Here is a 10,257-nt window from a genome sequence, read left to right on the forward strand (position 1 = left end):
CATTCCATCGTGAAATGATATATATATATATATATATATATATATATATATAATTATGTGAGTACTCTATTCCCTTGTAAAATGATGTATTATAGTTATATAATTTATTTAAGAAGAATATAGTGATAGTTAGATTAATTAATCGGTCTTGCTATGTGGTGTGAAATGATTTGAGAGGTATTGCATTTTATGTTTATTTTGATTTGAGTTATGCAGTGTGATTGAATATGTTGATTGTGTATGAGATATGTGATGATAATGTGGTACCATTGTAATGTGATTGAGATTGTGCTCGTGTATGATGATATATGAGGTGCGATGGCATGGTTGCAATTGTTTGTGCTTGTGATTGTTGTTTGATTATAGCCATGAGACCGCTGATCCGGCAGTTTATAAATAGGACGCCTAGATCGTTGATCCGGCGGGATACAAAAAGGGACACCTAGACCGCTGATCCGGCGGGATACAAAAAGGGACGTCTAGACTGCTGATCCGGCGGGATATAAAATGGACGCCTAGACTCCTACTGCCGGAGGATAATGGGCAGCCCTCGCTTATGAGACATGGATATTGGGAGTTGAGTATGATATGAATGAGATGTGCGGGGTCACGGTACCGTCTTAACTCAATTGCGAGGAAATGCAACCCTATGGCTATATTGATTAGTTGTGTTGTATATTTTTGTATGGTATGTTTGTTGGAGATGTGATCATTGCTGAGATTGCTGGAGAAGTAATGATTGTTGAGATTGTCTGAAGATGTTCTGTGAAAGTTATGTTGTTGCTAGAGTTTGATCTATCAGGTGATTCTATTGTGAGGTTCTATGGAATGCTAATGAATGGATATTTGATGTTTATGTGACACTTGATATTAGAGAAATAGTTGGAAGAGCAGTGTGTATTTGTTATTATTAGAACTTAAATTTAATTACTGCATCGGATATGATTATTATTGTAGTTTGTATATATATATATATATATATATACTAGGTAATTGTGCGGGTGAGCTGATAGTTGGAGTGGATGAGATTGTATTATTTATTTGAATATTTGTTTGTTTAAAATTAAATATTTATTTAATAATAAGTCATTTTGTTTTGGAATATAGTACTCACTGAGATGCAGCTCACACTTTGCATATGTTTTTCAGATGAGCTAGGAGCTAGATTAGCAGCACATGAGAACTCTTTTGATATCGGGGATCAGCTCGGAGGACTAGGTAGGGACCTTAGTTGTTTAATATGTATTCTTTTTGTATAGAATGTATTTGAATATGTTACGACTTGAAATTTTTGTTACTTTGGTTTAGTGATTGATTGAGAAAAGAAAATTACTCTCTTTTGAGACGTATATACATATTAGAGCTTACTAGATTGGTTTATATTTTTGAGAGTTATGGAAAGCATGTTTTATATGAATAGTTATGGGATAAGGGATATCGCAGAAATATAGAAAAAATTCTGCTGAAATTTCGGGTCGTGACATGCTCTTAATAGCCTCATCACTTCATTGTAAACAATGTTGTATCAGATCTGCATGAAGCCATCAATAACAGGATTCGTGCCCAGGGGTGGACTGATTTGAAAACAAAGAAAAAATTTGAGGGTACCGGTATAATAAATGAAGAATAACCCCCTACGGAGCGAATCAGCAAATAATAACTCAATGATTAAGTAGGCCCCCAACCACTTATCATTTAGAACCTTTTGGACTTAAGTCTATTAAGTCATCTTTTTTAGTGCTTATGAAACAAGCTTAATTTCATTAAGTTTTGAATGATTAAATTAAACACTTATTTTGTGTTATCAAACACATGCTAATTCTCCAAGTTTCTCCATGCCAAAAGGTCCCAAGTTTCTCCATGCCAAAAGTCTCCAAGTTTCTCCATGCCAAAAAGATAAGTTGAGCGGATCGGTTTGGGTTTGTTTGCGCATTCATCTTCATTTGGTCGTAACTTCATCATCCGGACTCGAAACCACGAACCATTAGAATCGATGTTATTCCCTACTCGCTAAGCTTTCCAATGAAATATAACTTGCACCATTTTGCTTAAGTTTTCCCTGGCAAAAACATTAAAACTTAGATACTGCAAAATTGGATCAACTAACTCGATATCAAAATAAAATGGACCAAAAACTAATCGAAACTCCTAAAATCTACCAAAACTCAATAAAACAAGAATTGAACTAAGAACCACAAAAAGCTAAACTAAACTTGATAATCTAGCATGCAAATAGCGCCCAAATAATGCTCATTTAACTCGATTTTTACCGAGTTATCAACAGTATTAAAGAGGAACTGGCTCTTCTCCAAGAAAGAGAATGCCCAATATCGTTTTTATGTTGTGATGATATATAATCCCATCTCAAGCCACCCAAACTCCAGTGTACAATGGCCTCGATGAGGCTAATTTCAGCCTCTGCAAGGTCTGATCCAGCCTCATCAATCCCAAAATCAGGATTTCAAGTCAATATCTTTTTTCAGTAAAATGGATAATAAAAATTTTCTTCATTACTAAAGCACCAATGGTTTCGTAACATCAAGCATCCTCTAACTGTTACCTGAATCAGGAGGCTCAGTTAGAACCGAGGGGTCCTGTCTCCATTTCCAGCATCTTTATCGATATTTGTCGTCCAGTTGCAGCATCTTTATCGATATTTTCCGAAAATAGTCGTGCTGAAACAGGAAGATACTGAAGTTTATTAATAATTGATAAATGGACTTTTCCACGAAGAAACCTTTAATTGTACTGTCTATGAAGTAATTAAGCTTCCTATGTGCAATAATAAATGCAAATCTGTAGTTCTTATCTATAAGTACAATTATTAAATTAGCGACCCTCATACATTAAAAAGCATAAACTCCTTTAAATTCTTCTTCTTCTTCTTTTGTTTTTAGTAAGTACATTTAAAATCTAAATGAATACAGATATACCAATTTTGCCCACCTAATAATGAAGAAAGAAAGCTTGTGTTAGTCAAAGAAATTATAGGCAAACAGACCAGGTTCCTGGCATCATGGAAAACCTTTTCTTCAAACCGAACCGCTATTTTCCTTAGTTCGTGCAATCCTTGCAATCCCTCTGAACCAGAAAATGGACAATGCCTTTTCAAAGTCTCCATCCTACATCGAAGACAATATATCGAGAAATAAAGCATGATATAAAATTACCCGATAACCAAATGAAGCAATTACCCGCACAAAAGGACCTATCAAACATACAAACCTAGATCAAGTTTTAAGAACTAAAGAAACTAAATAGAAGGATAATCTCTAAAAACTAACCGCAGAAGCCACATCAAATAGAGGTAAAATAATTGACCGGTGAATCTTCCCACTAGAAATTACTACTCTAAATATCTTACCCACTACTCCGCCCGAGCGAGAGCAAGATGTTGCAGTGCCAATGAACTAAGTGCAAGAATTAGAGAAGCACAAATTACGTATCAGAACAGATATAACTTTGTCAGTCCCAAGATGTACAAGTTCAAGTTTCCAGCCATGGCTTGGTACTGCAGTCGTCCATAAACAAACTAAAGTTTGGGAACAAGCATCTGTGCCCTATCAAGATTGCAGACTAAAAACAACGGATCTCTATAGGATGAGGCATGCAATGGAAGTCTACAATCTATATCAATAATCATAAAGATATAGCTCCAAGAAACTCCAATGAGTGTGGTAATTATAACTTTCTTCAGGGTTAGTTTCTACTATATGAGTCTACCACCGCCACTTCATAAATCAATATCAATTAAAAGAAAAAAAGAAGAAGATAAAATCACAAGCATAATGCCCTAAGCAATATCTTCCATTTCCATTCAATCTAACAATCTAACTGTTACCACTATCTTGCTCTATATGCCGCACCCTCAGCAAGCTGCAGTGACATTAACTACAAAAAACATGCATTTCTTTCGAAGAATTTTATTTCTCCAAACTTTTCCGGGTACAAGAGAGAAGAATCCATATCATTTATCCTTTGACTAGGGTCGTACTTTATCGAAATCAATGCTCCGACACTTCAATCCTTTTACTTTACCGGGATTTTGCCAAGCTTCAGCTTTGCAAATATAGCCCGGTTGAGAGATGCCATGCTAAATATTGTGGCCCCTGGGAGGCTGAAACTCAACCACCGAATCAAAGATATCATATGGGGTCTTGCCCGTCTTCATACTCTCACTGTCAGCGCTAGCTAGGGGAGTGCGGGGTCCGGATACTCCCTTTTTTTTCATGATACTCTGACCCTACCCTGTAAGGGACATATTCCAAGATTTTGGAACCAGACCTAACCATATTGAGTCTTGGAACCGAAACCTATCCAAAACCTGTATTATACTACAGGTTCCGAGTATCCTGTTAGAACCTGTAAATTTTTTTGTCTCGCTAAATAAAACCGAAAAATATCTCATCCATAATCAGTAATCATATAAAATAGAATGTCGACAAAGAGAAATGGATAAGAGACAGAGATGAGGGTTAGGTTTCATATTTTTTTTAATTAGTGACTATATTTTTTAAATATTAAAATATATTAATATAATTATATAACTATATATATAATGGGGGAAATTATTATCCGGGTTCGAATATTGATTCCGGTTTCGGTTCTAGATACCCTATATGTAAGAACTGAAACCGGAACCGGTTTTCACCGATTTTTTATTTTAATACCCGGACCCTATCATATTTTTAATATGAGCTACCTAGACCCTATCATAACTAGTAGGTTTTAACCGATTCCGGGTATACTCAGTATACGTGCATACCCCTAGTCTAGGCTACTGATCCAACAGGATATCAAACGGACATTTAGATTCCAACTGCTAGAGGATAATAAAGATATTGATACGGGGAGTTGCTGATGATTTGATTGACATGTGTGGAGTCATGGTACCATCTTAACTCTGTTGCGAAAAAATGTGACCCTATGGCTCATTTGTTTGATTGTATTGAAAGTTTGTCTGTTTGAAGTTGGGATATTGAAAAGCATATTATGATGGTATGAACTTGGTTTATAAGTATTTGTCTGATGATATTGAATAGTTGAGAAATGATTGCAAGAGTTGAGTTTTTTCTGTGTTTCATGTTTGTAGCCAGAACATGAGTTGGGTAATTATTAGCATGTAATATATATATATATATATATATTTAGTAATAATGTGGTGTTCAATTATTTTTTTTTGTTGGTTACAAAATTATAGGAGACATTGCTATCACGATTTCGGGAAATTGAGCATTAGAGGTTTTCTCATGCACTTCTCAAAACTCAACTTATATTTTCTTACTTACGGGGTTGGAGTTGTGCTGCATTATTTCTAAATTCTGATGTTATCACATATATATATATATGGCTGTTTTAACATTAATATTTATAGTTCATTTTGCTTTGGAATTTTTTTACTCATAGTGATGCAACTCATATTTTGCATATATTTTTTTTCAGATGAGTTTTGAGGAGATGCGTTAGAAGATAGACTGGCTGAAACATTTGTATCATTTGTTTCCAATGAGAAACATTTTTATATCATGGATCAACTCGGAGGATTTGTAATGAGCACTTTATATCTAGAGGCATTTAAGCCATGTATAGAAAATTTGTAATCCTGAAAATTTTTGATTAGTTGCTCATAGGAGGTTGTAAGAGAGATTCTAGTAAGTTTCTTTCGAAGATTTAATTATTTCTTGAGATGTATTTAGCATTGAGTTGGCTGGATAGCTGGAAATATTATGAAGTTTTCTAGCAGGTTAATGTATTAGTATGGAATAATGAGAAATTAGGGGAGACTGGCAAAATTTTCAGGTCATGACATTATCCTAGGACTCGGTTCACAAGAGAATATTGAAGGAACCGCATTTTGGATTATCTTTAGTACCAAATCAAGTTTAGTTTATAAAATATACGATCCTTTTGAGCTCTTCTTGTCATATTGTTTGCATCAATTCTCCATATGGTCTCTTGATTTTGTAAGTTACGACCATTTTGCATAAGCCCCAGCTGGGATAAAATCCGGACTGCACAAACACCTAAACTGAATGCAGAAGAAAGCAGACAAACGCTTACATCTTGTCGACTATCCGCGGCCTCATCTTCTCAATAGACTCTGTCTGCCACCAAAAAAATAAATAAATAAATAACATAATCAATCGTTGAACTTTTGGACAATGGAAGAATAATTCGGAATTGAGGAAGAAATGAGCAATAAATAAGGAAGTCAGAGGAAAAAATGAGGGATTATGCAAAATTGATTACGTCATATTTGACTAATCAATACAAATTAGGGAAAATTGAATTTATTAGGAATTATTTTGGCCTGCATGTTTATATGGATTTTTTTTTTTGGAAAAAGTACATTTCATTTTCATATAAATAAGGATTTACATAGAGACACACCAAATACATAGATACCCCGCCGAAAACTAAAAAAAAAAACTGAAAATACCCTCAAGACATAACTAGAAAACCGTTTGGCCTTACAACAACAAATCTACCGGCATATATACAGTAAAAACTGTGAGTTGCCGATGCGAGACATAGTAATCCGGCGAAGGGGAAGACTTAATAGTCAAAGGCATATTTTATTATTGGTAAGAACAATATTTATATATATAAGATTATAATATTCCTTAATTGGGGCCTAAAATTTTTGGAGCCTAAGGCGTTGGTTTACCAGAATCATCATCATCTGCGTCTTTCCAGGGACTCCACCCACCAGTGCCGTTTCTCTGGTGAGAGTGAGTGGCCGATGTTCAGCTTCATCCTCAGGCAATGCAACACTGAAACCATATCAAGAATTGGAGCAAAATAAACGTCTAGTTTTCGAAGATGGAGGATTAAGAGGAAGACATTTTATGTCCTCCAACTTACCCATTCGAAGATAAAAGCATTTTTAATTTATGTCGAGTATAGAAATTACGCCTTACCTGTCGATCCTCTTCCCGTGTCCCCCAAATCCCAGCTCTGGGTCAGAGGACACGACTATTAGCAAGTAAGGGAGCCCCACAATTACTGATGGGATATCTTGCAGATGAAAGCAATACTCGATGTTCAACTTTTCCAGCTTCTTCAGCTTCCCCATGGATACGGGCAGCCATTTGATAGCACTACCTCTCATATTTTTCACTTTCAGTTCCTGCAGATCCCCAATTACATATGGCAGTTGAGTGATTCCTGACATCGAAATATCCAGTTCGGCCAGCGATTTCAGATTCCCAATTGAAGATGGGAGCATCTGTATTTCTCCACATGAGTATAAGGACAGAAACTCAAGTTTCACCAGTGCACCAATGGATTCAGGTAATTCAGCCATCGTTGAACGCGACAGGTCCAACTTAACCAATGACTTGAGATATCCAAGTGAGTTTGGAAGCGTACCCCTTCCCCAACTCAGAGATAGGTGTTCGAGTCTTGAGAGTATTCTGATGGAGTCCGGAAGCTTGAGCATATCCTTGAAGTTGCGTACTTCCGCTTTTGGGACTATCTCCTCGACGCCATCCAAAGAACATATTTCTGCCGGAATGCCTCTGAGATGAAGACAGCCACTGGCGTTCAAGTACTTTAGGCATTTCAATGTTCCCACAGAATGGTCTATTTCCACCAGATTCTTGCAATCTTGAAGTATTAGTCTCTCCAATTTTGCGCACATCGATAGGTCGGGTGTTTTGGTCAAGTGGTGGCAACTCGTGAGATCTAGAACTTTCAACTCCTTGAACATCTGCAAAACAATAGAATCCCATATTAGGTTAGATAAGTGAAGATTAATTGGAAGAGAGTCGAGTGACAGTGTGCAGAAGTACTAAATGCTCAAGCTAGTTTTACCTCGATTTGGCACCATCCTGTCCAAGTTTCGTTTATGAGACTTCCTGAGAGGTCAAGCACGACCAGATTCATTAAACACAGATTAGTTCCCTGATATATGCCAGGACATGAATGCCAACAAAGCCAATTCAACTTGGGGAGCACATGCTCAAGGTCTCCCGAAAAATTTGATCCACCGAGACTGAGAAATCTAAGATTCTTGAAACTCTTCAGTTCCTGTTTCGTAAGGATACAATCTTTGGAGAGCTCATTGTATGGAAGACAAAGCATCTCAACATTTTCTTTGCCCTGCAAATAGGAAGAAATGAGGGGTGAGAGAACAGCCATAAGCAAAGAGACCTCCCATCACAAGCAATTTCTTACCTCTTCTTCCCGCAGCACTTTTAGAGCATCCTCAGGCATCCATATTCTACTGCAAAGCTTTCCGGGGTCCTTTAACCTCTCATCACGAGCGATTTTTCTTCCAAGGTCCCGCAGCTGATCATGCATCGAGAACTTGTTGTCGTCAGCGAGTTTTATTAGGGACGCATCGAAAAGCTCTTTCACTGCCAAATATGGTTCAAAGCCACAGGATTGCCACATGTAAATTGCTTTTGTTTTCTCCTCGTTAATGAAGAAACACGCGATATCGAGGAATATCTTCTTTGCTTCCCAGTCTAAGGCATCATAACTTATCTTAAGCCTGTCTTGGACCTTCCTGGCTGGTATTTTCTGTAAGGTACGGATTAAATGATTCCAATGGACACAGTCACGATGCTCGTAACTTGTCCGAAGTTGTGAACCTATTACTTCAAGAGCCAAGGGAAGCCCTCCCGTAATTCTGACGACTTCCTCTGAAAGGTCGCGGAAGTCTTCAGGTGGATTCTCCTTCCCAAAGGCATGCCTGCTGAAAAGGAGGAGAGATTCTTCAAATTTCATCGGCTCCGCTTCCAATATCTCAACTCTTCCTCCTTCAAACACAGGAACCTTTTTATTCCGGGAGGTGATGATTATCCTGCTTCCCTCTCCAAACCAACCAGTCTCTCCTGCTAGTTTCCCAATTTGCTCCAGGTCGTATACATCATCGAGAACAACTAAAACTTTCCTGTTCTGCAATTTTTCACTGATCATCCAGATCCCGTCATTCTCATCAGTGATGTCTGCTGATTTAACACCAAGATCTTGCAAGAGTTTTCTCTGCAAATGTTCAATACCTTTGCACTTGGATGTTTCTCGCACGTCTAGAAGGAAGCAGCAGCCGTCGAAGTGATCAGAGAGTCGGTTGAAAACAGCCTTGGCAAGTGTTGTCTTACCTATACCCCCCATTCCATGGATCCAGACCAACCGAACATCATGAGAGGACTTTAGATCCAACAAGCTTATAAGAGCATCTTGCTCATCAATCCTCTCAACTAGGCTCCCAGTCACATATTTTTTTTTCACTTTCAACTCCACGGATACCTTCCTGACGAATTCCTTAGCAAATTCTGCATGACTACCATTGATATACATGAATAAGAATTGTGTTCAGTACATATAATAGTAGAAAGTCTAGAAGGCCAGACAATGATAAGCAGTTTGAAGAATGAAAAAGTTCAATGAGCCATTTACCCTTTATCCTTCAGTTCCCATCCCGTGATTTTTCCAGCTTCTCGAAGAGCCTCCTCCCACTGGTGCAGTATGTCGGTACTGAACTTCTCCCTGTGTATTGATAGAGCTTCAGTGTACAACTCCGTCTTAAGCTTGACATCATCGACGCTCACATCATAGAAAATGGGCAGGATCCTTTTACTGCAGCTCGATCCCTCCTTGGACTCCACCATTTTTGCGAGCTCAATGAGGCACCACTTACTGAAAGCATAGGTCCTGGAGAAGATGGGGACGAAGATCGTAGAGTCCTCGATGGCTCCCAGGATCTCATCGCCGATATACTCGCCTTTACGGATCTCCTCATTGTCTCTGAAAACATGAATCCCGGCATCTATGAGAGCATGGTAAAGGACATCTGTGAATCCCTGACGGGTGTCAGGTCCCCTGAAGCTCAGGAAGACCTGGTAAGATGTTGCTGGTGATGTTCTCTTCCTCTTCGGAGCCATCGTCTGATCTCTCTGTCTTTCCGTGGTGAAAGAAAACACACTGGCCGAGATTTGTTTTGGATTTCTTCTCAAGAGATACTGAGGAGAAACTTCTCATAAAGATGAGAAAAGACTTTTTCGTATATGTGGGAAAGGGCTTAAATAGCATTAATTCCTAAAGATAACAATTGCTAATTAAAAGTTCCATCAAATAATTAACCCCCACCGACCGGATATGATGAATAACAAATAATTTAATGAAGCATACATTGGCTTGTTATAGTTTGTTCTGATTTTCCAGGCTAAACCTTATCAAAGTGAAAATTAATTGGTAAAAATTTCGAGCACTCGAGCTGCGCCATCGTTCATTTTCATGATTTATTTTTAA

At 37.8% G+C, this 10,257-nt stretch overlaps 1 protein-coding gene across 1 annotated transcript; it reads right to left on the reverse strand.

Annotated features, from left to right (window-relative positions):
• Positions 1 to 1,646: 1,646 nt before the first annotated feature.
• LOC116188125 (TMV resistance protein N-like) lies at positions 1,647 to 9,985 on the reverse strand. Its single transcript, XM_031517285.1, has 9 exons — positions 9,406 to 9,985; positions 8,179 to 9,289; positions 7,816 to 8,103; positions 6,921 to 7,711; positions 6,668 to 6,773; positions 6,061 to 6,104; positions 3,002 to 3,122; positions 2,561 to 2,675; positions 1,647 to 2,059 (listed from the first exon to the last, which is right to left on the reverse strand). The coding sequence occupies exons 1-8, from the start codon at positions 9,888 to 9,890 to the stop codon at positions 2,616 to 2,618; spliced, it is 3,006 nt and encodes a 1,001-aa protein (XP_031373145.1). The 5' UTR covers positions 9,891 to 9,985; the 3' UTR covers positions 1,647 to 2,059; positions 2,561 to 2,615.
• Positions 9,986 to 10,257: the final 272 nt, after the last annotated feature.

This window comes from Punica granatum, chromosome 8 (assembly GCF_007655135.1).
Source record: "Punica granatum isolate Tunisia-2019 chromosome 8, ASM765513v2, whole genome shotgun sequence".
Taxonomy (NCBI): domain Eukaryota; kingdom Viridiplantae; phylum Streptophyta; class Magnoliopsida; order Myrtales; family Lythraceae; genus Punica; species Punica granatum.